This window comes from Penicillium lagena, assembly GCF_028827675.1.
Source record: "Penicillium lagena strain IBT 129212 chromosome Unknown utg000007l_segment0_segment0, whole genome shotgun sequence".
Taxonomy (NCBI): domain Eukaryota; kingdom Fungi; phylum Ascomycota; class Eurotiomycetes; order Eurotiales; family Aspergillaceae; genus Penicillium; species Penicillium lagena.
Genome location: NW_026623228.1, coordinates 458,718 through 479,434, shown reverse-complemented (window position 1 = coordinate 479,434; position 20,717 = coordinate 458,718). Strand labels below are relative to the sequence as shown.

The following is a 20,717-nucleotide window of genomic DNA, read 5'->3' as shown; positions in this document are numbered from 1 at the left end:
GCCCTCGGGCAATCTCGGGGCCAACCCTGCTTGAATATTATACCATCCTGGGGCGGGCTTGCGCAGCAGCGGGCAGCTCGCAAGGTCTTCTCGTTGCGGGGCTTAGTGTCGATGGCGCACCTTATCCACTGTGATCTCCACGATGATCTAGGGGGCTGTCTATTATTTTTTGATTTTTTTTCTTTTTACTTCCCTCAATAATGTGCTCCACACTCGGCGGTCCGCACATAGCGGGCCTGTCTGGGCACAATAGTGTAAAGGGGGAAAATCTCCAAAAAAAATCTGCGCAGCGGAGTCCTTGCTCGACGGAGGACAGGTCAAAAAGGGGCCCCTCGGTGAGGCGAGCGGAGAGAGTCCGTCGAAAAATTCACTCTTCCGGCTCGGTCTCTGCTCGGCGAGGACTTTCGGCATTCATTCCCGTGCCGAGTCGGGCTCGTCTTACTTGCCCTGTCCACGTTTTGCCCCTCGCCTCTCGCCTTTCACCCCTGACTAGTGCTGTCAGTCCACTATTATTATTTTATTCATCCACATCCTTTCGCTGTGTTTTATTCCGGCATTCTTCCGGGGGCCGTGATTCGTCTCCACTCCGACTGCACCACTCATGTCAGCGGGCTTTCGCACGAGTTGCCATTCCCGACTCTGATCCGAGGCTCGGAAGTGGCCACCTTGTTTTTTTCTGGAAGTCTGGGGTTTCCGAGGATCGGCCACTCTCCGATTAACTTATGGCCTCCAGGCAGGTGGTGTTCTGTTTTGCCCTTAGCCTCGGGATACCCCCTGATCACGGAGCCAAGTCTTCAATTTCGGCCGAGCTGCGGGAGCAACTAACCTTCCCCTCCCCCCCAGGGTCCCCTCTCCTCCGCGGACTCGGGTAATGCGGCAATAAACTGACCAGTGGTCGCAAACAACTTCCTTCTAGTCTGAATAATAGCCTCAAACTACGGATGACTACTAAAGGGGAAGGTCGGCGAGAGGAGCGGTGGGCACGCTTCGTCTCCGCATCGAGAGTTATTTACTTGCGCAGTCTCTGGACCACGAGCCACCATACCCTCAATGCAATTCAATTCAACAGAGATCAATTTCCTTCATACTGATTTTTCTCCTATCGATCAATACTCGATCCTACCATCTCATCCATACCGTAGACAAAATGTAACCATCTGACACTAACCCCAAAACGGTCTAATTCTGCCGCGTCCGTCCGCGCGGCGAAATCGAGTCTGACGAGCTGCTCTTTGATGCCGTCAATTCCTGTGCTTTGTATCTGATGCCAGTGTTGCTTGCTCCTGTGCACAAACACTGCATCCCCTCCCCAACCCTTGCTATTCGCTACCTCACCACAGTAAAGTGACATCCCCGACGTACGTCATGGCACCCCCGCGCCAGCGCACCGCCGCCGTCATGGACGACTCGCGCTCCGAGGCCTCCAGTGGCACGCGCGAGTACCGCAACGCCGCGGCCAAGAGCCGCAAGCCCGCGGGATCGACTCAGAAGGCTTCTTTGACGAGTGTGCCAGTCGAGGCGTTGGAGGATCAGCCGAGGGTGAGTTCACTTTCTTTTTGCCTTCTATGACGACCGACCACCCCCGAGCTCTGCTCTGCTTGGGAGATGGGATCCAAACCAACCATGATCCAATCCAATCTGATACACTACTCTACGAGATTATACGGCATTTCAATGCTAATAACTACTGCACAGCTCCCATGGTCCGACCTCCCCCCTCGACATCCTCCACGCCTACCGCCACGCCCACAAACTACCCACCCCCTCCGCCTACAGCAACGACTACTCGCGCATCATCCTATCCCAGGGGGTCGGCCTGCGCTCGCCAACGGCGCTCGCCACGCGCCGGGGCCAGGCGCGGCGAGGGAATTATAACGCTTCGCATTCTCAGCGGAGGAGTGACGATGCCAATGCCGATGCTGATGCTTCCTCCGCCGATTCCAATTCCAATGCCAATGCCAACAATCCTTCATCTGGCTCAGTTAACGATGCAGCCCTCCACCGAATCATCTCCCAAGGCCGAGTCAGCAAAGACCAGTTCGCGCTCGCCGTGCGGAAACACTTTAATTCGGCCGGGTTGTCGGAGCAGGAGTCCATCGCGCGGTTTTTGTATACCGTGCGTGAGGAGCGCAGAGGACGTCAGTTTCGACTGAGATTTTTGCCTTGAGTTTACACTGACGGGCTCTGTTCATTTGTTTCGGGTTTCGGGTTTCGTTTTCCTTCCTTGCTACTATAAGATACCCATTGGCGTTGTGGTCTGCTTTTTTTGGTGTTGGATGGGGTACGGATTTTGGATAGTACATCTCTTCTTCCGACTTTTCATGGATGGTGGTGGAGATACATACAATGTGAGCATACACCGTACATACAACGTGATTCTCAATTGTCAATATCTTACTTATATCTATACCAGGGAGAGGTGCTAGATTGATATCTTCCATTCATCATATACATAACATAGAACAAATCTTCTAAAATAAGAACCAACGCAGTGCAGGTAAATATGAGAACCATTAGCAGAAAGAAGCCAAAAGCCGAAGGCAATAAAACAAGGCAGTGAATGATCAAAAGGGAGGTTAGGTTGTTCAGATAACGAAACTTGAATGCCAGAATGATTAAACGCCGAGAGGGATAGATATGCCCTTCCTTCACACATTGATCCTTCTCGTCTCCGTATATTGAATTGCATTGCTCATTTCCACGCATTCAAACCAGCCCATGGATCATTTGATGCGGATGGTGGCTGTGAATGCGAAGAAGGCTTATGGTGCGGATACGGTCTGCCCTGGGCATAACCACCGGGACCGGAAGGGTACGCACCGCCCGAAGACGGAGGATAACTCGGCTGTTGAGGGCGCGGCGGAGGCGGAGGCGGGATGTAGCCCTGTGAGGCCATGTAATGCGAAGGGGGAACGGCACCTCCTGGAGCGCCAGGGGGAGGGCTGGCACCGGAGTATCCGTATGGGGTGGGGGGTTGAGAGAAGAATTGCTGGTTTGGCGGCGGGGAGACTGGGGTTCGGTACGGGTATGCCATCGGATTGTAGCCTTCGGACAGCGGCGCGGCGGCGCCCTGCTGGAATGGCTGATGAGGCACGTATGAACCAGCTCCCATGTATTGGCCATAAGGCGCCGGGGAGTGTGAAAGGGGCATGCCGCCAGGCAAGTTTGGCGGATAGCGAGGGGACATCTTTGGGGATGGACCTGCTGACGGATACGACGGCGTCTGCACAGGTGGCGGCGGGGACTTGATCTTCGCTGGGGCAGCCGCAGACCCTGTAGATGGTGAGGTCGATGACGGCTTTGGTTCTGTGGACAGACGCTCCATCAGCAGTCGGAGCTTCTCTCGCTCAAGGTCCTCCTGCTCCGACAAGCCGGTGGCTTTGTCGCGCTCGATCTGACTCAGAAGCTGGGCACCTTCGGACCGACGGTTGTTGATGAAGGTCTCGACATTCTTCCGCAGACTCTCCACGTTTTCGCTCATGTCCTTATAGAAAGTCCGGGCCTGGGCAATGCCAGACGTGAGCCCATTAAACGCCTCGTACACCTTTTTGTATCGGGCCATCACGGTGTTCCGTTGCCGCGTAATCCCTTCGTACTTGGACTGCTCCGCTCGCACGCGCTTGTCTTGAAGCAAGTCTCCGTATGTCTTGGTCAGTTCTTTCATTAGTGATGACTGTTTGTGGTTTGCCTGAAGGAGTCGGGTCTGATGTGGCCTGAATTTCTCAAGCTCAGCCTCAAAGAGTTGAGTTTCTTGACCGGTGATGGATTTCTTATTGAGTATCAACACATTCGAGATGTCGTCGTTGTGGACCTGTACGAAATCATAAGTCTCTTGTCTTTTTAAGATGCGGAAGTCCAGCTCACCTTGTCCTTCAGATCCTTGAGCACTTGAGATCGTTCCCGCTTGACCAGGTTAAGTTTCTTCAAAATCTCCTCGACCGTGGCGATCTGTTCCGCGACGGAAGCACCGCCTTCGTCATACACATCATCCAGCAGACTGCCCTCTGACGGAGAGGCAACCCCATTCTTGCCTTTCCCATGTTTCGACCCGGCTTTGAGCATCGCCCGCTGGAAGAGTACGTCTGCCTCATCAGTCTCTCCCGCAGACCGCATTTCATCAAAGTCTCCCTCATACTGCCGCAACGTAGCCGACAATTGAGAATCACTGGCGCTGGCCTCGTTGATTGTGTCTCGGTATGTTCGAACATCACCTCGAAGCGTGGTGTTGAGTCGGCCGCTGGGTTGCTGACTCCAATCTGCACCGTATTTCGAACGCATCTTTTCACATACACTCTCTTCCAAGTCTAGCTGCTTAGAGCACTGGTCCAATTGGGTCGTCACATCTGCCTTGCGCTCCTGCAGCTCATCAAATGCCTTGTGGAATGATGTGTGGCCGGCAAGCTCGGAACACCAGCGGCGGAACTCTTCGTCCACGCTCATTTCCTGGTCCATGCCTCCCTTCAAGATATTCAGACTTCCCGGTAGCTTGAGATAATCCAAACTAGCGGCCATTTCACCGTTGGCAGTTTCCACCTTTTCCGTTTCGGCCCGAATCAGCTTGGCCTTTTCTTCATCGTACAGACTGGCCGTCTCGGTGATGGCCATGGGCACCAACTTCTGGAAGATATCTGGCCCGATGATCCGCTGGATATCTTGTCCTTGATATAGCTCGCTGACGGGAATCGCCTTTGCGGCCGGAAGTTTCGCAACTGCAGCCAGACTGGCTTCATTTGGCACGGGTTGGTGGTAGATGAAGTCGTTGTCCTTGGTCAGTGTGGTGAGCGCGGCTTGCACATTCGACTGGTTGTGCTTGATCAGCTCGACCAGAGCAGGACCGGACTCCGCTGTCAGATTCGAGGTGGTGGGAGCCGACGAAGGGAATGACTTGGCCCATCCTAGCGCAGTCGTGGCCTGCTTGTCGGCTTGCTTCAAGCGGGCAATCGCAACTCCATGAGATCCGCTTTCACCGTCCGCTACCGCCTGATAATAATTCGCAACAGAACTCATATGAGCGGCCTTGGCCTGCACAAGGGTCGACCACACCTTGTCGAATACGTTTTTGCTCACAAAGTCCTGCATTGTTTCCACCGCTTGGGAGTAAAGATACGCTGACTGGGAGGCCAATTTCGCCAAAAATCCCGGTTTCTTCGAGTCCGCTATTTGCTTCTCCATAAAAACCTCCTGGGCTTGGGCCAGGGTGACGTGGATAAGCGTCTTGACCGTCTCCCGGTTCAGGTCATTCGACGGCGCATGTAGGAAGTTCTCGTTGATATAGGTAAACATACCCGCGGAGGCTTGGAAGGAGTGGTAGGAGGTTTTGAGGCCGGCCTCCTCGGCCCGGTTTTGATTGGCGGCATGGCAAGACAAGACAGCGGAGATGTTGAAGATGATGGATGCCTTCTCGTAGGCGAGCGAATACTGGGACGTGGGTTTGTGGGTGAAGGCATCGTACCTGATACCGTCGCGGTTAGCAGATATCAATGTCGGGGCAAAATCAATTCTTACCAGGTAAAGGAGATCTTGATGTGATTCTCATCGACGGGGAACCGGAGGTCCAGCAGTTCCAGCTGGCCGTAGTAGCGGTATAACAGATCGCGACCGGTAGCACTATCCTTGCCCGCTCCCCTCATATCCTGGCGCAGTCGATGTAGGGTCGCGCATTCTTGAGCGTAGCGCTCCGGGTCCTCGCCGTAGGTCTGACGGATGTAGTCCTTGAGGGGCTGTATCCAATCGATCTCGTTGGTCTGCTTCAGCGGACATGACAGCATCGGAGACTGAACCATGATGGGATGGTCGTCAGGAGCAGTACGCTCCCATGCAGAGATAGCTGGGGATGTGACGAGTCGAGGGGCAGGCAAGCTGTCGGTGTGAAGCAGGAGAACGAGCTGTGGGGTAGTGAGAGAGAGAGCGGAACGTCAGCGCCTAACGAATGGGCTGGGCTGGGCTGCCAATGACGTCGGTCGGGATGAGAAAGAGGATGCGCAGGTGGTGGAGAAAACAAGGTGTGAGATTCGCTAGTTAGTGAAAGAAGGATTCGAGAGTGTGAGGAGGGAGAGAGAGCGCGTGTGTGTGATGGACGCGAAGATGATTGATGGGGTGGCAAGCCCGAAGTGGGCGCGGGATATGTGATGCCTAGGCGCGAAAAGCAAACCCACGGCCGAATCAGAATCCGGCACACCTATACACTCGATTCTACAGTAGGAGCACAATATGAAAGCTGAGAGGGTCTGATAGGCTTCAAAATAATCATAATAATACAGCGCACAGTGTCCCCCACCCTCGCTATGACAAGTAAATACAACCCATGGTTTATAGTGTACAATGCACATTTACACATCTTCACGATTTCTTCTTGCTGTCGCCGTCCTTCTTGTCGTCCTTGGTGTCCTGTTTGCTGCTATCGGATGGCTTCGAGCCGTCGCTGTTCTTGTTGTCCATGAGCTTGTGCCAAACAGACTTCAGGAACCCGTCGCTCTTGTCCCCGTTGCCAGACTCGGAGCTCGGTGGCGGACTGCTGCACGTTAGCATAGAAAGAAAACGATACACGCGAGGAGACTCACCTATCCTTGCTGAAGTTCATAGTCCGCTTCGCCGTCTTGTCGTTCATCTCGTCGGCGAGGACCTCCAGGATGGTGCGCTGATTTCCGGTCAGGTACTTGGGCATGGCCACCTTGAACTCGACCTTCAAGTCGCCCGTAGGGCTGAACCGCGAACGACTGCCGAGCTTCTTCATGCCCATTCCCGACAGGGTAATCCGATCCCCAGTGCCCGTGCCCGTGGACACCTTGACCTTGACCTCGTTGTCGAGAGTTGGAATGGTGACTTCACCGCCCAGAAGAGCCGTCGTCAGCGGGATTGACGCTGTGTAGAGGATATCGGATCCATTCCGGCTAAACCGATGGTCGGGGGCAACTCGAATCGAGACATAGAGGTCACCGCGCTGGGTTCGCGCCCCAGCGGCGGCGGCTGTTCCTGTGGGTGGCGCATCACCTTCTCCTGGTACTCTCATCCGCTGGCCATCCTCAACTCCGCCGGGAATCTTGACTTGAATGGTCTTGCGCTCCCGGACCACGCCGTTCCCGTGGCAGCTACCGCACTCCGACCCGCGGGGAACGGTCATACCGGTGCCACTGCAGGTATCGCATGTCGCGGCAAGCTGGAACCCACCCTGCATGAAATGTACACGAGTGCCAGAGCCGTTGCACGAGCTGCATTGAGACCGTTTGGCGCCTTGCTTCAACCCATCCCCGTTACAGGTTCCGCACTCAGTCAATGGCGTGATGACAATATCTTGGGATGTGCCCTTCGCAGCGTCCATGAACGAGATGTTGGTCTGAACTTCAATGTCCTCGCCAACAAGGATCTGTTCTTGAAACGGATTGCGGCGCCCGCGTGGTCCACGACGCGCCCCTCCGGTGAACGCTCCGAACAGATCCTCGAAGTTGATATCTCCTGAGAAGCCTCCGTTAAACCCGCCACCACCAAAGCCCCCGCCAAAGCCATGAAACCCTCCCGCTCCGGTGAATGGGTTCGCGCCGGCAGCATTGGGGTCGAACCCGCCACTCTGATCAAATGCGGCCGAGCCAAACCGATCGTAGTTTTCTCGTTTTTTGGCATCGGACAGCACTTCATAGGCGGACTGTGCCTCGGAAAACTTCTCTTTGGCATGCTCATCCTTGTTGGTGTCCGGATGATACTTTTTAGCCATGCCATAATATGCCTTCTTGATATCGCCTGCCGACGCATTTTTATCCACCCCGAGGACTTTATAGGGATCCGGGATGGCCGAGAGGGGAGAGGTCGAATGAAATGTCTGGAAATTATAGAAATTAGCTACTGTCGGCACGGATTGGCCAGTCAAAAAGGATCAACTTACCCGCATCGAGAGCACGGAGTCCTTCTTCTTGCACACGCCTTCCCGCAAACGCCTAGCAGGAGACGCAGAGGTTGATACATGGTGGTAGCGTCGCCCTTGCCTAGATGAGCACAGTCCGGGGCGTGTGCTCTGGTTCGGGCATTGTCGTGATCGCAGCAGGCGCGCGGGAAGAGCCGCGGCCTTGGGGACTACTGCGGAAGAATTCATAGAGAGTTGATGCCCAAACAGCAGGTGAGAAGATGGTCGTCGACCAAAGGCGGACGACCGTCGGAGGGAAAGGAGAGAGAGAAAGAAGAAGGATTTTGGATAAAGGAATGGCCGGTAAACAGTAGGTAGTGTAGAAGAGAGAAGCTTTGAGTTGCCAGAAGTTTCTCGGAGCAAAGTATCTCCGGAACGATGATGAAAGAGGTGCTGCTTACTGAAGCAACTTTCGACCTTCACTTCCCTCTTGTGCTGGCGCTGTGTGCTACGGTGTTGTCCACCGTTTTCTGCTCCCTCAACTCCCGTTCAACCGTTCTCTTCGCCTTGTCACACCCCCAGACACCAGTAGCATGCTCCGCAGCCAGACCCTCCCCTGGAGAGCTGCGCTCCACCAAACACCCCGTTCCCTGCTCCGCCGGCCGTTCCTTGCTTCGCCGAGGTACAATGCCAGCTTCCAATCGGCCTTGAGCTCGGCGCAATTTGGTCGCCCCCGTCTGCCGACTCCTCGCACATTCTCCTCAAGCTCAACTCGACGGAGAGAGAAACCCCCACCAGACAACGAGAAGGACGAGGCCGAACAGAAGGAGGAGGAAGAGACAAATCAGGAGGAAAAGGATGCGGAACGTACCCCGGAGTCTCAGAGGGAAGCAACCGGCCCAAAAAGTACGGTAGAGCAAACGGGCTCGACGCGGAGGAAGGACCGATCACCCAGAGATAAAGACCAGCGAGTCGCGGAGGCGGCAAAGAAGGAACCCTATGCCGCCGATAGCAAAGGCGACTCCAACAAAACTCCATCACCAATCCCGCCTAGTGGTTCGTCGGCCGATTCGAAACCCAGCAGCGCAAGCAGCGGCGGAAACAACGGCAATGACGACAGCGGGAAGAAGGGCAAAAAAGGTGACAAGGCCCTGCAGAAGCCGGCGGTCCCGGACGTTTATCCGCAGGTGATGGCAATCCCTATTGCGAAGCGTCCTCTGTTCCCTGGCTTCTACAAGGCGATCACCATCCGAGACCCGAACGTCGCCGTTGCGATCCAGGACATGATGAAGCGGGGCCAGCCATACGTGGGTGCGTTCTTGTTCAAGGATGACAGTGCCGATGGCGATGTGATCGAGAACTTGGACGATGTCTACGATGTCGGTGTATTTGCCCAGATCACAGCTGCGTATCCTCTTCGTGGAGAAAATCGGGGTGAAACCAATGGTGTGACAGCTGTTCTCTACCCGCACCGGCGCATCAAGATTTCGTCGCTGCTGACGCCCAACGAGACTAACAAGACGGACACGTCTGAAGACAAGACGACTGAGAAGCGAGGTGATGTGGTGGCCAGCTTTGAGGAAGGGGCCCCTGAGCCAGTACCTAAGGATCATTACGAACCTACCTCTTTTCTGCGAAACTACCCAGTGAGCTTGGTGAACGTGGAGAACCTCCTCGAGGAGCCGTATGACAAGAAGAGTGGCATCATTCGTGCAGTGACCAGTGAAATTGTCAACGTGTGCAGGGAGATCGCCAATTTAAACCACCTGTTCCGCGATCAGATTTCCGCCTTCTACACGGACCAGTTCCCGGGGAATTTGCTCGACGAGCCGGGCAAGCTGGCTGATTTTGCTGCCGCGGTTTCTGCGGGCGAGTTGCATGAAATGCAAGATGTTCTCGAGACAATGAAGATCGAAGACCGTCTGCCCAAGGCACTCGTCGTGTTGAAAAAGGAATTGATGAACGCACAACTTCAGTCCAAGATCACGAAGGATGTGGAAGCCAAGATCCAGAAACGCCAGCGCGAGTATTGGTTGATGGAGCAGATGAAGGGGATCAAGAGAGAACTTGGCATTGAATCCGACGGCAAAGATAAGCTGGTGGAGAGGTTTAAGGAGAAGGCAGAGAAGCTCGCAATGCCAGAGGCCGTCAAGAAGGTCTTCGATGAAGAGATCAACAAGTTGGCTCACCTGGAGCCTGCTGCCTCTGAATTCAATGTCACCCGCAACTATCTCGACTGGTTGACCCAGATTCCCTGGGGCCAGAAGAGCGTTGAGAATTTCGGCATCAAGAACGCCGTGACGGTCTTGGATGAGGATCACTACGGCTTGAAGGACGTCAAGGATCGTATTCTTGAATTCATTGCCGTGGGGAAACTGCGAGGAACCGTCGAAGGAAAGATTCTCTGTCTTGTGGGGCCGCCAGGTGTTGGCAAGACCAGTATTGGAAAGTCGATCGCCCGCGCTCTGGACAGGCAATACTACCGCTTCTCCGTGGGAGGCTTGACGGATGTCGCAGAGATCAAGGGTCATCGCCGGACTTACGTCGGTGCTCTGCCTGGGCGCATTATTCAGGCGCTCAAGAAATGTCAGACCGAGAACCCCCTGATCTTGATCGATGAGGTGGATAAGATTGGACGTGGTCACCAGGGTGACCCGTCTTCTGCTTTGCTTGAACTACTTGACCCCGAGCAGAATTCCTCGTTTTTGGATCACTACATGGATGTCCCCGTGGATTTGTCCAAGGTTCTCTTTGTCTGCACGGCTAATGTCACCGACACAATCCCTCGGCCACTTCTGGACCGGATGGAAATCATTGAACTATCTGGCTATGTGGCAGATGAGAAGATGGCCATTGCCCAACGCTATCTGGCTCCGTCTGCCAGGGAGTTGACCGGCCTGAAGGACGTTGACGTGACTTTGCAAGATGACGCCATCGAGGAGCTGATCAAGTCGTACTGCCGTGAAAGCGGTGTTCGCAACCTGAAGAAGCAAATCGAGAAAGTGTACCGTAAGGCTGCGTTCAACATCGTCCAGGAACTGGGCGAGGATGTATTAGCAGAGGAAGATGCCTTGACGGATGAGGGCAAGGCCGCGCAAGAGGAAGCCAGGGAGCATGAACCATCTGATCCGGCAGAGGCTCCCCTGGAACCCGAGAAGTCTACTACCGAGACCCCTCGACTGGCCCTCAAGGTTCCCGATTCCGTGCATCTCAGTATCGCCAAGGATACGCTGAAGGACTATGTCGGCCCGCCCGTCTTTACCGCTGATCGTCTGTACGACAAGTTCCCTCCGGGTGTGACTATGGGTCTGGCATGGACTAGCATGGGCGGTGCGGCTCTGTACGTCGAATGTATTCTGGAGAGCGCGTTGACTTACCAGTCGCGGCCGGGGTTGGAAATCACGGGCAACCTGCAAAACGTTATGAAGGAATCTACTCACATCGCCTACTCGTTCGCCAAGTCCGTGATCGCCCAGCAGTTCTCTGAGAACCAGTTCTTTGAGAAGGCGAAAGTCCATCTGCACTGCCCCGAGGGGGCTGTTCCCAAGGATGGTAAGTTTTGTTTTTTTTTTTTTTGATCTACCTTCGTTGCTCACACTTTGTCCCAGGCCCCTCCGCCGGTATCACCATGGCAAGCTCCCTTCTGTCTCTGGCATTGAACCACCCTCTCGACCCGGCCGTTGCCATGACCGGAGAATTGACCGTCACCGGCAAGGTCCTGCGCATTGGCGGTCTGCGCGAGAAGACAGTGGCTGCCCGCCGGGCTGGTGCGACCAAGGTTATTTTCCCTGCGGACAACACATCCGACTGGCTTGAGCTGCCCGAGGTGAGTTATTTCCCCAATCATTAATGGAACTCGAACTAACAAGTAACCCCAGAACATCAAGGAGGGCATCGAGGGCCACCCGGTAAGCTGGTACTCGGAAGTCTTCGACCTGCTGTTTGCCGACCTGGATAAGGACAAGGCCCGCCAACTTTGGAAGCAGGCGCTGGCCAAGCCTGCGGGCAAGCAGGCAGCCGAGGCGGAGGAGTAAGGCTGGTATATATATATATCGATTGTCTCACCTGTATAGTTCTGATTTGCACATGGGATGTACATGGCGTCTTCATTGTCCTCCTCCGACGGAATGCATCGGCTGGAGTTCGCGGTCCTTGTGTCTAGACTTTGGATTAGTGGTAGGGCTTCGTGGCCCAAAACGGCGAAAATAGACTCCCCTCTGCTAGCTGTATCTCAATCATAGACTCGTATTCTTTGTCGTCGTCGCTCACTTGTGGTTAGACTCATCGCGTGTCGTTTATATCCCTCGTGATGATGACGATGTGTATAGATCCAGAACTCCAGTAGAACCACCAGTCAGGCGCCTCACTTGGACACAGACTGTTTCCGATCCGAATTACGATTCGCACCAGTCATTGCATCATGATGGAGGTCGAGTCATATTGAATCAGGCAGTATGGTCAGGCCGCCACGCATCCCAGACCACCTTTTTATCTGTGCGCCGCCGGTGATGAATCAGATTGATTATTTCTTTTATTTCTCTTCTTATTTCCCATTCTTCTTCTCCCCGTGAAATATTACTCCCGTTTCGAAATAATAACTGTCCCCTGCAGCCCATTGTGCAGCCGGTGCTATCCCTGCAACTGCATAACGTTCTTTTTTTCCCTTCATCCGCGCCAAAGCAGACCGACACTCTCGTGCACCGCTTTTTCCACCCCAATGCGCACCTCGTTCTGGCCCAGCCCAGCCTCGCCCATTGCAATCCGGCATTGTGCAACCTCGAATCTGGCCTGACGGTGCCTCCAGAAATAAAATTCGGAGGAATTCCGAACATAAAAAGAAAGGAAAGCGAAACGAAACGACATAACACAAAAACTGAAACTGGGCTGCGTCGCGGATAGGAGCAGAGCAGACGAAACTGGTGGGCAACAGAGCTTTTTCCCCCCGTCGTTTCGCGCCGGCGCCTCTTGGTCTGAAAACAATTCTCTCTTATGGCCGGCGTTTCGGCCGCGTGTTGTTGTTCGAGTCGTTGTTTCCTGACACGACCGAGCGACTGACGGATGGCCATCTCTGTGGCCAACAGCGCCTGTAGCCCGGTGAATTTGCTTCCTGACGACAAGGGCGCTCCGCCGAAACAGAGCATGTGGCATCGTCTGGGTCTGCGAAGATGGCTGGGCCGCGACGATCGCGAGGAGAGCAATCAAAACAACACTCCCCGCCAGCACCTCCGTACCTCCTCCACCGACAGTCACAACCGCAACAACCTCACCCGCCGACTCTCTCGCAGAGTAGGTGTCGGTCTCCCTCGATCTACAACCTTCAAGCGACAAAACTCTGAACGCCGCGACCGTCTCCAGCCGTTAGACCCGGACTTCCGTCGTGCTCTCTCCGTTGACCGGGGCCCGTTGTTGAGTACAATCCGATCAAGGTCCCCACAACCCCCAGGCGTGGGCCCCCCGACAGTCCGCGCCCGAGGTTCAGTGGGCCGACCCGACGCCCTCAACCACGGTCGTCGACCCCGTCGAGAAAAACGATGACCCCGACTGGGACCCTTGCCCGGACGTGAACATGCTCCCTCCCGAGCGCGAGGCCTCGGGCATGGCGGAGGGGAGTCCAATTACACTAGGGATGGAGCTGGAGCACCGATGGATCCTCAATCTGAGCATGCACTTCCGCGACCGCTCCGAACGCGAGAAGTTCTTCGTCACGTACGCCGAGACGCCGAACCGCTGGCGGCGGGTCACCATCTCGTGTGATTATCGCGGCGCTGAACCGGACTCGCTCGAGCAGGACCTGAAACAATTGCGATACCAGCGTGATAAGTGCGCGCGGGTCTACGAATCCATCCGCGAATCGCTCCCCGATATCCAGTTCTATGACACCGTGACGAATCTCAAGGTCGAGACCCGCGATGGGCGGCTACATGTTCATGTGACGGAGGATGTAAACGAGATCATTCCGTACCCGCCGATATCTAGCATCGGGCATTTACTGGGTGTCCGATGCGTTCCTGAGCACCATCTACATTTTGAGGCGCATCTGTCGGGGTTTGTTTACAAGGTGCGGCTGGGCGAACAGACCTATATCAAGAAGGAAATTCCCGGTCCCGACACCGTGGACGAGTTTCTCTACGAAATCAATGCCCTGCATGCGCTCAATGGTTCCCCGAGTGTGGTCCGAGTGGAAGGAATTGTGGTGGACGAGCGACAAGAAGTGGTCAAGGGCTTGCTGATCAGCCATGCCGAGCAGGGTGCCCTCGTAGACCTTCTGTACGAGCAGCGAGGGACGATTTCGTTTGCGCGCCGAGAACGATGGGCAAACCAAATCGTCCAGGGCCTCTGCGAGATCCATGAATCGGGCTACGTGCAGGGTGATTTCACCCTGTCGAACATCGTGGTGGATGGAGACGACAATGCCAAAATTATCGACATCAACCGGCGAGGGTGTCCAGTCGGCTGGGAGCCGCCGGAGATTGCGGTGAAGATTGAAAGCAACCAGCGCATCTCCATGTATATCGGCGTCAAGACGGATCTCTACCAGCTGGGAATGACCCTGTGGGCCTTGGCTATGGAGGAGGATGAGCCGGAGCGCCAACCTCGTCCTTTGCTCTTGGGACCAGAGGTTGCCGTGCCGGATTACTATCGACGGCTGGTTGAGATTTGTCTTAATCCAACCCCGCGCCACAGACTTTCTGCGAAGGAGCTGCTCTCATTCTTTCCTCCCGGTCTGTCTTCGCTTCCACCGATACAGGCTGCCCAACTTGAAGACCCGCTGGCGGAGAAGGCTTGGGCTGAAAATGACATTGATGCATGGTCGGACTTGCAGTATGCCAACCATGCACCAACTCCGAATGGCTGGACAACCGTTACCCGAAACGGCTCCCATGACGACTTCGCGAACGGAGAACCACCCCAAACTGAAACCGACCAACCCCCGCCAAATAACCTCAGCAAAGAACTGACACGCCAATCCAGCTGGACAAGCTCTTGTCTTCAGCCAGCGAGCAGACCCTCTCATTCTCCCCCTTCACTTCTTCTATCCGCTCTACCAATCAACCCAGCCCAGGGCGTTCGTCAACATGAGCTGTCTCCGGCCATGAAAATCTTAGATCTTGAATCCGCTTCTGCGGGTGTCTGCAGCAGACAAATATCGTCTCTCTTCGAATCGCAACTACCAATCAACCCGGACTTTAAAGGCGCGTTACAATAGAACTCGGCTGTGCTCATTTCCACACAACGCCACGCTTACGAACCTCATGTTTATACCCTTCCTTTCCTGTACAGTTTATACCTCGTCGTTTGCCTCAGCGTTCAAGTCAGACACCTTGAGAGCATTTTGCACCGATGGAGGGTGCGCTGGCGAAATCTTCGGAGTCGAAAAAGCTTCTTGTGTTTTTTGCATTTGGTGGATCTTATGGTCATCCTTGTTATTTGCTAGTCTTGTGAGATTTTTCACCGTCATTTGGAGGTTGCTCATTTGGATTTTGTTTTCGCCTTGGACTTGGCTTGGGAGTATTTATTTTGCAACAGGCAGCTCTTCTGACGGAACTGTATTATTTCATTCTTTAGGATTACTCGCAATGCATCGTTTTGATACTAAGAAGCCCATCGCACCATCAAAGCAAGCCGCTCAACAAGTAACTATGCTGGGTTTCATATGTTATATCGTCATCCATTTTCTTAAGCCAGAAAAGACTCAAAACTCTCCTGCCACGGCTCCACGCTCGATCCCAGCCCGCGACCAATCAACACGACTTTACACTGGGCCGTTGCGGTGTCTTCACCGCTAGGTGCTGCCTCTGCATCGCGGATCTCGAACACGTCCCTGACCGCCTGGATGATCTTAGATGACCTGTCGTCCAGAGCGAGGATCCCCTTCAACCGGTGGATCTCGAAATCCTTGGGTTGGGCTGTAGACATGCTTGTCGCAGGGAATGTCGATTCCCACAGAATAGAGCGCAGCCATTCATCCACGCGCGGAACCTTGTCTGCAGCGATGGGCGGCGTGATAATAGCCATTGTGGAGATGGCCTAGAAGGGTCAGCAAGAGAAGCAAAACAACCCACAACCCGAAAAGCTCACCGGGTCCATATGGCTATGTCCTTTCTTCCCAAAATCCAAATCCGCCAGGTGATCATACGCATGTAGATCCAGGACCACGCCCTCAATTTGCGGCGTCTGACTATGATCCGTAACATGGATCTTAGCGACGCTGTTAATCGCCGCCACGCGGTCCCTCACAGCCTCTAGTTCATTCACGCTGACCAGATCCGCCTTGTTAAGAATGATCACGTCTGCATGCGATATCTGCATATGCGCCATGGACAGCACGGGCCCGGCGTGCGCGTGCCCGGAGTGCTGCTGGCCTGCATCGTGAGACTCGGCTTTCTCTTCTGGTGCCGGTTCGTCTAGCAGATGGAGAATGCTCTTTGCGTCGACCAGAGTCACGATCCCATCTAGGTAGATCGAGCTGCCAAGGCCGTCGTCCATCCAGAAGAGCGGGGCGATGTTGCCCGGGTCAGCGAGGCCGGTTGTTTCGAGCAGGATATAATCGAATGTGCCGCGGCGTTCCATTAGGGATTCGATGGCCATGACACCCGAGTCTCTAGGATGATATCAATCACTGAGAACAGAGGTAAAGGAGGAGATGGCCTACTTGACGGAGCAGCAGATACATCCGTTGCCCACCTCCATCCACTCGGTGACTTCTTGGCCCCCCTCGTTCACAGTCAAGGGCTTTTCAATGTCCGTTGCTATTCAGCGGAGAGGTATTAGAGCTATACTCTAGGTCCAATTGCACACGCTTACAGTCTCCGAATTCTAGGGTTATGTTAGTTTGGGTCCAGCAGAGGATAAATGCCGGGACCAACCGTTCATGATCACAGCAATCTTCTTGCCGTGTTTTACGGTGAGAATATAGTTCAGCAGGGTCGTTTTGCCCGCTCCCAAATATCCTGCGTGCACACTGTTAGCATTCTATTCGGGTGTTGGATCGATTCGCATATACCAGTTACGATGGTGATGGGCACTCGACTCGCAGGGACATCGTCCTCCAAGGACAGGCCCCGGTATAGCTGGTCTGTTGGCAGTGCAGACACATCGACCAATTCGGGGGGTGCCTCCTCGTCATCCATGGTGTAGGATTATTATCCAAAGAGGTGATCCAGCATCGGACCTGGAATGAATTGGAATATTACCTAAGCACCACCTCATGCTGTCTCAAACAAGAAAGAGATAGAATAAGATATGGCTGCCGGTAGAAGTACGATTTCAATGTCCATTCATTAATAATTCCTTTCTTCTGTTCTTCTCCACGCCATTGAGGTCGTTCCCAAAAAGGATGCATTGTAGGGCTAGGGTTTAGTTGGTCAGTGGCTTTGTCCTTGCTTATCGCAGCTTCACTCGATTGCTGTCCCCCCGTCAACAAAACACTCCGGCCGTCCCTGTTCTCCTCCACTCCTTCCATGCCCGCCACAGGGCCCGGTTCGTTCTCCTTCCTATTTCACACTCTCGTTTGATTTCGCTCCCTCTCGCCATGACTGCTGCGGGAGTCTCTCCGTCCAGCTCCCCGCGACTCCCCAGTCCACCTCCGTTCACCGAGGTCCAGATCGGCCCGCAGTCGCCATCCGTCGGTGATTCTTTTGGCAAAGACGCAGATAACCTGCTGGGCTCGTCGCCCGGCGATGATGATGGCTCGACGCGCAGGATCCGCCCGGGCACCAAAGCGGGTGACATGGCGTTTGGTCCGCCGCTGATTCCGCTGTCGCAGGTAGGACTTGGAAGACCAGCCCATAACAGATCCGGTAACTGACGCCCGCAGCTCGACTCGCCTTTCCAGCTTCAAGAACACCTGAAAGCCCTATACCATCATTTCACGAAGCCTGAAGGATCAGACACGGTAGTCCCAATCACCCGCGAGGTCGCAATCCAGCTGGCTGAACCGCCTGAAGGCGTCGACCGATCCCTCTGGCTCTACGAACTGTGCCGCTTTCTCACCATGAAAGTCAACAACCTCCTCATTGCCTTCTTCGCCGAGAACCCGCCCTGCTCATCGCAGACATGCCCCGAAATGCGCGCGTCCGAATGGCAGTACCTCTGCGCCGTGCACGACCCGCCCAAGTCATGCTGCGCTATTGATTACTGCTGCCATACTCTCGACTGGGCGACCAACACCCTCACCTCCCCCAAGTACTTCCCTAGCCGGCTGACGCTGGGCAACGAGGCTGCAGGCGGCCCGCAGGCCAGCATGAGGCATTTGACCAACATCTTCCGGCGACTGTATCGCATCTTTGCGCATGCGTGGTTCCAACACCGTGATGTTTTCTGGGAGGTTGAGGGTCATGACGGTCTGTATGTCTTCTTCAAGACTGTCTGCGACATGTACAACCTCATCCCAGATGACAACTACACGATTCCTCCCGAGGCAGAGGGTCCCGACGCGGTCCAGCCTGCTGCCGCCGAAGAGTCTACTATGGATAACCGACGATTAACGATTCTACGCAAGGATGATGAGACCCCCGTCAATTTGGCCGTGGAGGACATGGACCCGTCTATCAGTACCGGCGCCACTACACGACGACACAAACATAGCCCGTCGACGGGATCGCGCGTGACTACTATTAGTGAGAGTGCTGAGGATCAAGATGATAACCAGCAAAAGCCATCACCGGTGCGGGAAGCCTCGGCGGAGCCGTCAGGGTTGCCGAAGAAGGAGAATGTGAATAAAAGTGAGGAGACTGAGAAGACTCCGGTCGAGAAGACTGCAACGGAATCCACAGATGGCTCACAGGAGAAGACCGAGGAACCGGCTGCTGAGACACAAGAGCAGCCATCGCAATCTGAAGAGCCAACGAACTCAGAGCAACCAGGACCTCAGAAGCCAGAGACAACGCCAAAGACAGAGCCAGAGGAGGAGCCCACACCTTCAGTGGCAGAGAACAAGGAAGAAGCCGTCTCTACAGATGCTACGGCTGAACCCGAATCTGCACCGGGGCCCAAGGCAGAACCCGAGACCCAGCCCGATACAGAGGCCGAGACCAAAGAGTCTTAGTTTGAGGAGGATTTTCTTTCATGTGTATGTACTGTAATATAGCCCACGACATTCTTTCTCTGCGATAGGCGTCAATATGATATCCATTTTGATAACCGTGATAAGGTCTTATCTATCTCCTGTTCTCCTTCCGTCTTCCGCTCCTCATGTCCACTACAACGAACATCACCATGTCCGCCCTCAAGGGCGCTACGCCCATCCACTTTGGTCCTTTTCTCGTCACTCCCCAGGTACAATACAATTGATTTACCCATTGAGCCCGGACCCAGTCCCCTTCAGGTGTTAGTTATTTTCTTTACAGCGGCGACTAACAAAGGATCAACAGGTCTTCCACACAACACCACTCAGTTTCGCCCTGGTAAATCTCAAACCCATCCTCCCCGGCCACGTCCTCGTCTCCCCACGGCGCATTGTCCCCCGCGTCGCCGACCTCTCCCCCGCCGAAACAAGCGACCTATTTCTAACGGTCCGGCGCGTGGGCCGAATGGTCGAGCGAGTCTACGGCGCGGCAAGCTTGAACATCGCCGTCCAAGACGGCATACATGCCGGGCAGAGCGTGCCACATGTGCACGCGCATATTATCCCGCGGCGGGCGGCGGATCTGGATCATGCCGGGGGCACGGATGCCGTTTATGATTTGCTTGATGGGGCGGAGGGGGATGTGGCGCGGGCTTTGAGGGACGCCGGCGGGAATACTTCTGCGGACGAGGGCGACGAAAGCGTTCGGAGTAGATCGAGGTTTCCTGTTGTTGATAACGAGGGGCGGAAACCGCGTGGGGAGCCGGAGATGCGTGCCGAGGCGGAGATGCTTGCGAGGGAGATGGAGAAGGAGCCGGTTGATTGAGTGATTGATTTACAGTCTATGCTATTCGATTCATAGAGTAGACGATGATGATCTGTCGTGTCATGTATGTATTCCCTGTCACATCCAGCACCGTGACACCGTGAGCTTGCGCTCTTGCTCTCTATCGTGGTATCTAGAAGCACCCTGACCACCAAAAGGCTAATCCCAAAAACAAACTCCAGAAAAGAAAGATAGATCAAGCAGTTCCATTGCCATTGCCCGTTCCAACAGGTGGCTTCCCACGCTCGCGCACCACGTCTGCCGCCCAGGCCTGGATCTCAGGCAGCTGGATGCGGCCGGCGACATGCTGGAACTCAGACAGGTCGACGTGGTGGGTGCGCTCGTACTCAATCATCTGCAACAGCAGCTCCATCTTATCGATATCATGCACGAAATGCGCCTCAAGCGTCTCGTTATCCTCATATTCCTGGAAGACGCGCTTGATCTCCGCTCCGGACAATACCCCACCAGGCACATTACCCAGCAGGGTGGAAGTGATATATTCCATGACGGACGCCTCGCGGCGCGCCTTCTCAGCCTTGGTAACGTCCTTATCGACGGGCGTGATATCCCCCACGAGCGATTCGGCCATATCGTGGATCAGAGCCATCTTCGTGCAGTGCGGGATGTTCAGACGCACGGCGAGTGACGGCGGGGCCATCATCGTCATGATTGACATGCGGTACATGTGGTCGGAGATTGATTCGCCGTGTGCCATCCCGAACCGTCGCCATCCCTCTCGTTTCGTGGTCTTGAGCCGCTCGATCAGGTGGAAGAAGGGGATGGGGGAGGTGGAGTTCTCTTCTGGTGGGTAAGGAAGGGTGGCTAGCACTGATTGTTGGGTACGACATTAGTGACAGGGACCGAGGCAATTATAAGGATTCTTACCAGTCTGAGGAGTCCACGGAGACTGGGACTGGTCGTTGGAGCCCATGGTGGCGGTTGCAATTGACAAAGCGGAAGGAAGAGTTGATTGGGAAGAGATAGGTGGG

At 54.7% G+C, this 20,717-nt stretch overlaps 9 protein-coding genes across 9 annotated transcripts; 5 read left to right on the top strand and 4 right to left on the bottom strand.

Annotated features, from left to right (window-relative positions):
* Nucleotides 1–1,365: 1,365 nt before the first annotated feature.
* Nucleotides 1,366–2,167, top strand: N7510_009704 (histone deacetylase complex subunit SAP30 Sin3-binding domain-containing protein; the record flags this gene model as incomplete). The annotated part of the gene is made up of 2 exons (XM_056981629.1): nucleotides 1,366–1,520; nucleotides 1,696–2,167. 2 exons carry the CDS (start codon nucleotides 1,366–1,368, stop codon nucleotides 2,165–2,167), a joined length of 627 nt encoding a protein of 208 aa, XP_056829465.1.
* Nucleotides 2,168–2,692: 525 nt separating this feature from the next.
* Nucleotides 2,693–5,783, bottom strand: bro1 (putative signal transduction protein BroA; the record flags this gene model as incomplete). Its single annotated transcript, XM_056981628.1, has 3 exons — nucleotides 2,693–3,811; nucleotides 3,865–5,452; nucleotides 5,506–5,783. The coding sequence occupies 3 exons, from the start codon at nucleotides 5,781–5,783 to the stop codon at nucleotides 2,693–2,695; spliced, it is 2,985 nt and encodes a 994-aa protein (XP_056829464.1).
* Nucleotides 5,784–6,339: 556 nt separating this feature from the next.
* N7510_009702 (putative mitochondrial DnaJ chaperone (Mdj1)) lies at nucleotides 6,340–8,083 on the bottom strand (the record flags this gene model as incomplete). The annotated part of the gene is made up of 3 exons (XM_056981627.1): nucleotides 6,340–6,511; nucleotides 6,561–7,813; nucleotides 7,877–8,083. The coding sequence occupies 3 exons, from the start codon at nucleotides 8,081–8,083 to the stop codon at nucleotides 6,340–6,342; spliced, it is 1,632 nt and encodes a 543-aa protein (XP_056829463.1).
* A 344-nt stretch (nucleotides 8,084–8,427) lies between these two features.
* On the top strand, nucleotides 8,428–11,868 carry N7510_009701 (endopeptidase La; the record flags this gene model as incomplete). The annotated part of the gene is made up of 3 exons (XM_056981626.1): nucleotides 8,428–11,386; nucleotides 11,443–11,660; nucleotides 11,713–11,868. 3 exons carry the CDS (start codon nucleotides 8,428–8,430, stop codon nucleotides 11,866–11,868), a joined length of 3,333 nt encoding a protein of 1,110 aa, XP_056829462.1.
* A 1,024-nt stretch (nucleotides 11,869–12,892) lies between these two features.
* Nucleotides 12,893–15,041, top strand: N7510_009700 (protein kinase family protein; the record flags this gene model as incomplete). Its single annotated transcript, XM_056981625.1, has 2 exons — nucleotides 12,893–13,211; nucleotides 13,261–15,041. The coding sequence occupies 2 exons, from the start codon at nucleotides 12,893–12,895 to the stop codon at nucleotides 15,039–15,041; spliced, it is 2,100 nt and encodes a 699-aa protein (XP_056829461.1).
* A 470-nt stretch (nucleotides 15,042–15,511) lies between these two features.
* N7510_009699 (CobW family GTP-binding protein) lies at nucleotides 15,512–16,965 on the bottom strand (the record flags this gene model as incomplete). Its single annotated transcript, XM_056981624.1, has 6 exons — nucleotides 15,512–15,862; nucleotides 15,914–16,436; nucleotides 16,488–16,584; nucleotides 16,640–16,651; nucleotides 16,702–16,785; nucleotides 16,839–16,965. The coding sequence occupies 6 exons, from the start codon at nucleotides 16,963–16,965 to the stop codon at nucleotides 15,512–15,514; spliced, it is 1,194 nt and encodes a 397-aa protein (XP_056829460.1).
* A 401-nt stretch (nucleotides 16,966–17,366) lies between these two features.
* Nucleotides 17,367–18,881, top strand: N7510_009698 (Mob1 family protein; the record flags this gene model as incomplete). The annotated part of the gene is made up of 2 exons (XM_056981623.1): nucleotides 17,367–17,600; nucleotides 17,652–18,881. 2 exons carry the CDS (start codon nucleotides 17,367–17,369, stop codon nucleotides 18,879–18,881), a joined length of 1,464 nt encoding a protein of 487 aa, XP_056829459.1.
* A 170-nt stretch (nucleotides 18,882–19,051) lies between these two features.
* On the top strand, nucleotides 19,052–19,725 carry N7510_009697 (HIT family protein; the record flags this gene model as incomplete). The annotated part of the gene is made up of 2 exons (XM_056981622.1): nucleotides 19,052–19,111; nucleotides 19,207–19,725. The coding sequence occupies 2 exons, from the start codon at nucleotides 19,052–19,054 to the stop codon at nucleotides 19,723–19,725; spliced, it is 579 nt and encodes a 192-aa protein (XP_056829458.1).
* A 196-nt stretch (nucleotides 19,726–19,921) lies between these two features.
* On the bottom strand, nucleotides 19,922–20,659 carry N7510_009696 (HD domain-containing protein; the record flags this gene model as incomplete). Its single annotated transcript, XM_056981621.1, has 2 exons — nucleotides 19,922–20,556; nucleotides 20,614–20,659. 2 exons carry the CDS (start codon nucleotides 20,657–20,659, stop codon nucleotides 19,922–19,924), a joined length of 681 nt encoding a protein of 226 aa, XP_056829457.1.
* Between the last annotated feature and the right edge of the window lie 58 nt (nucleotides 20,660–20,717).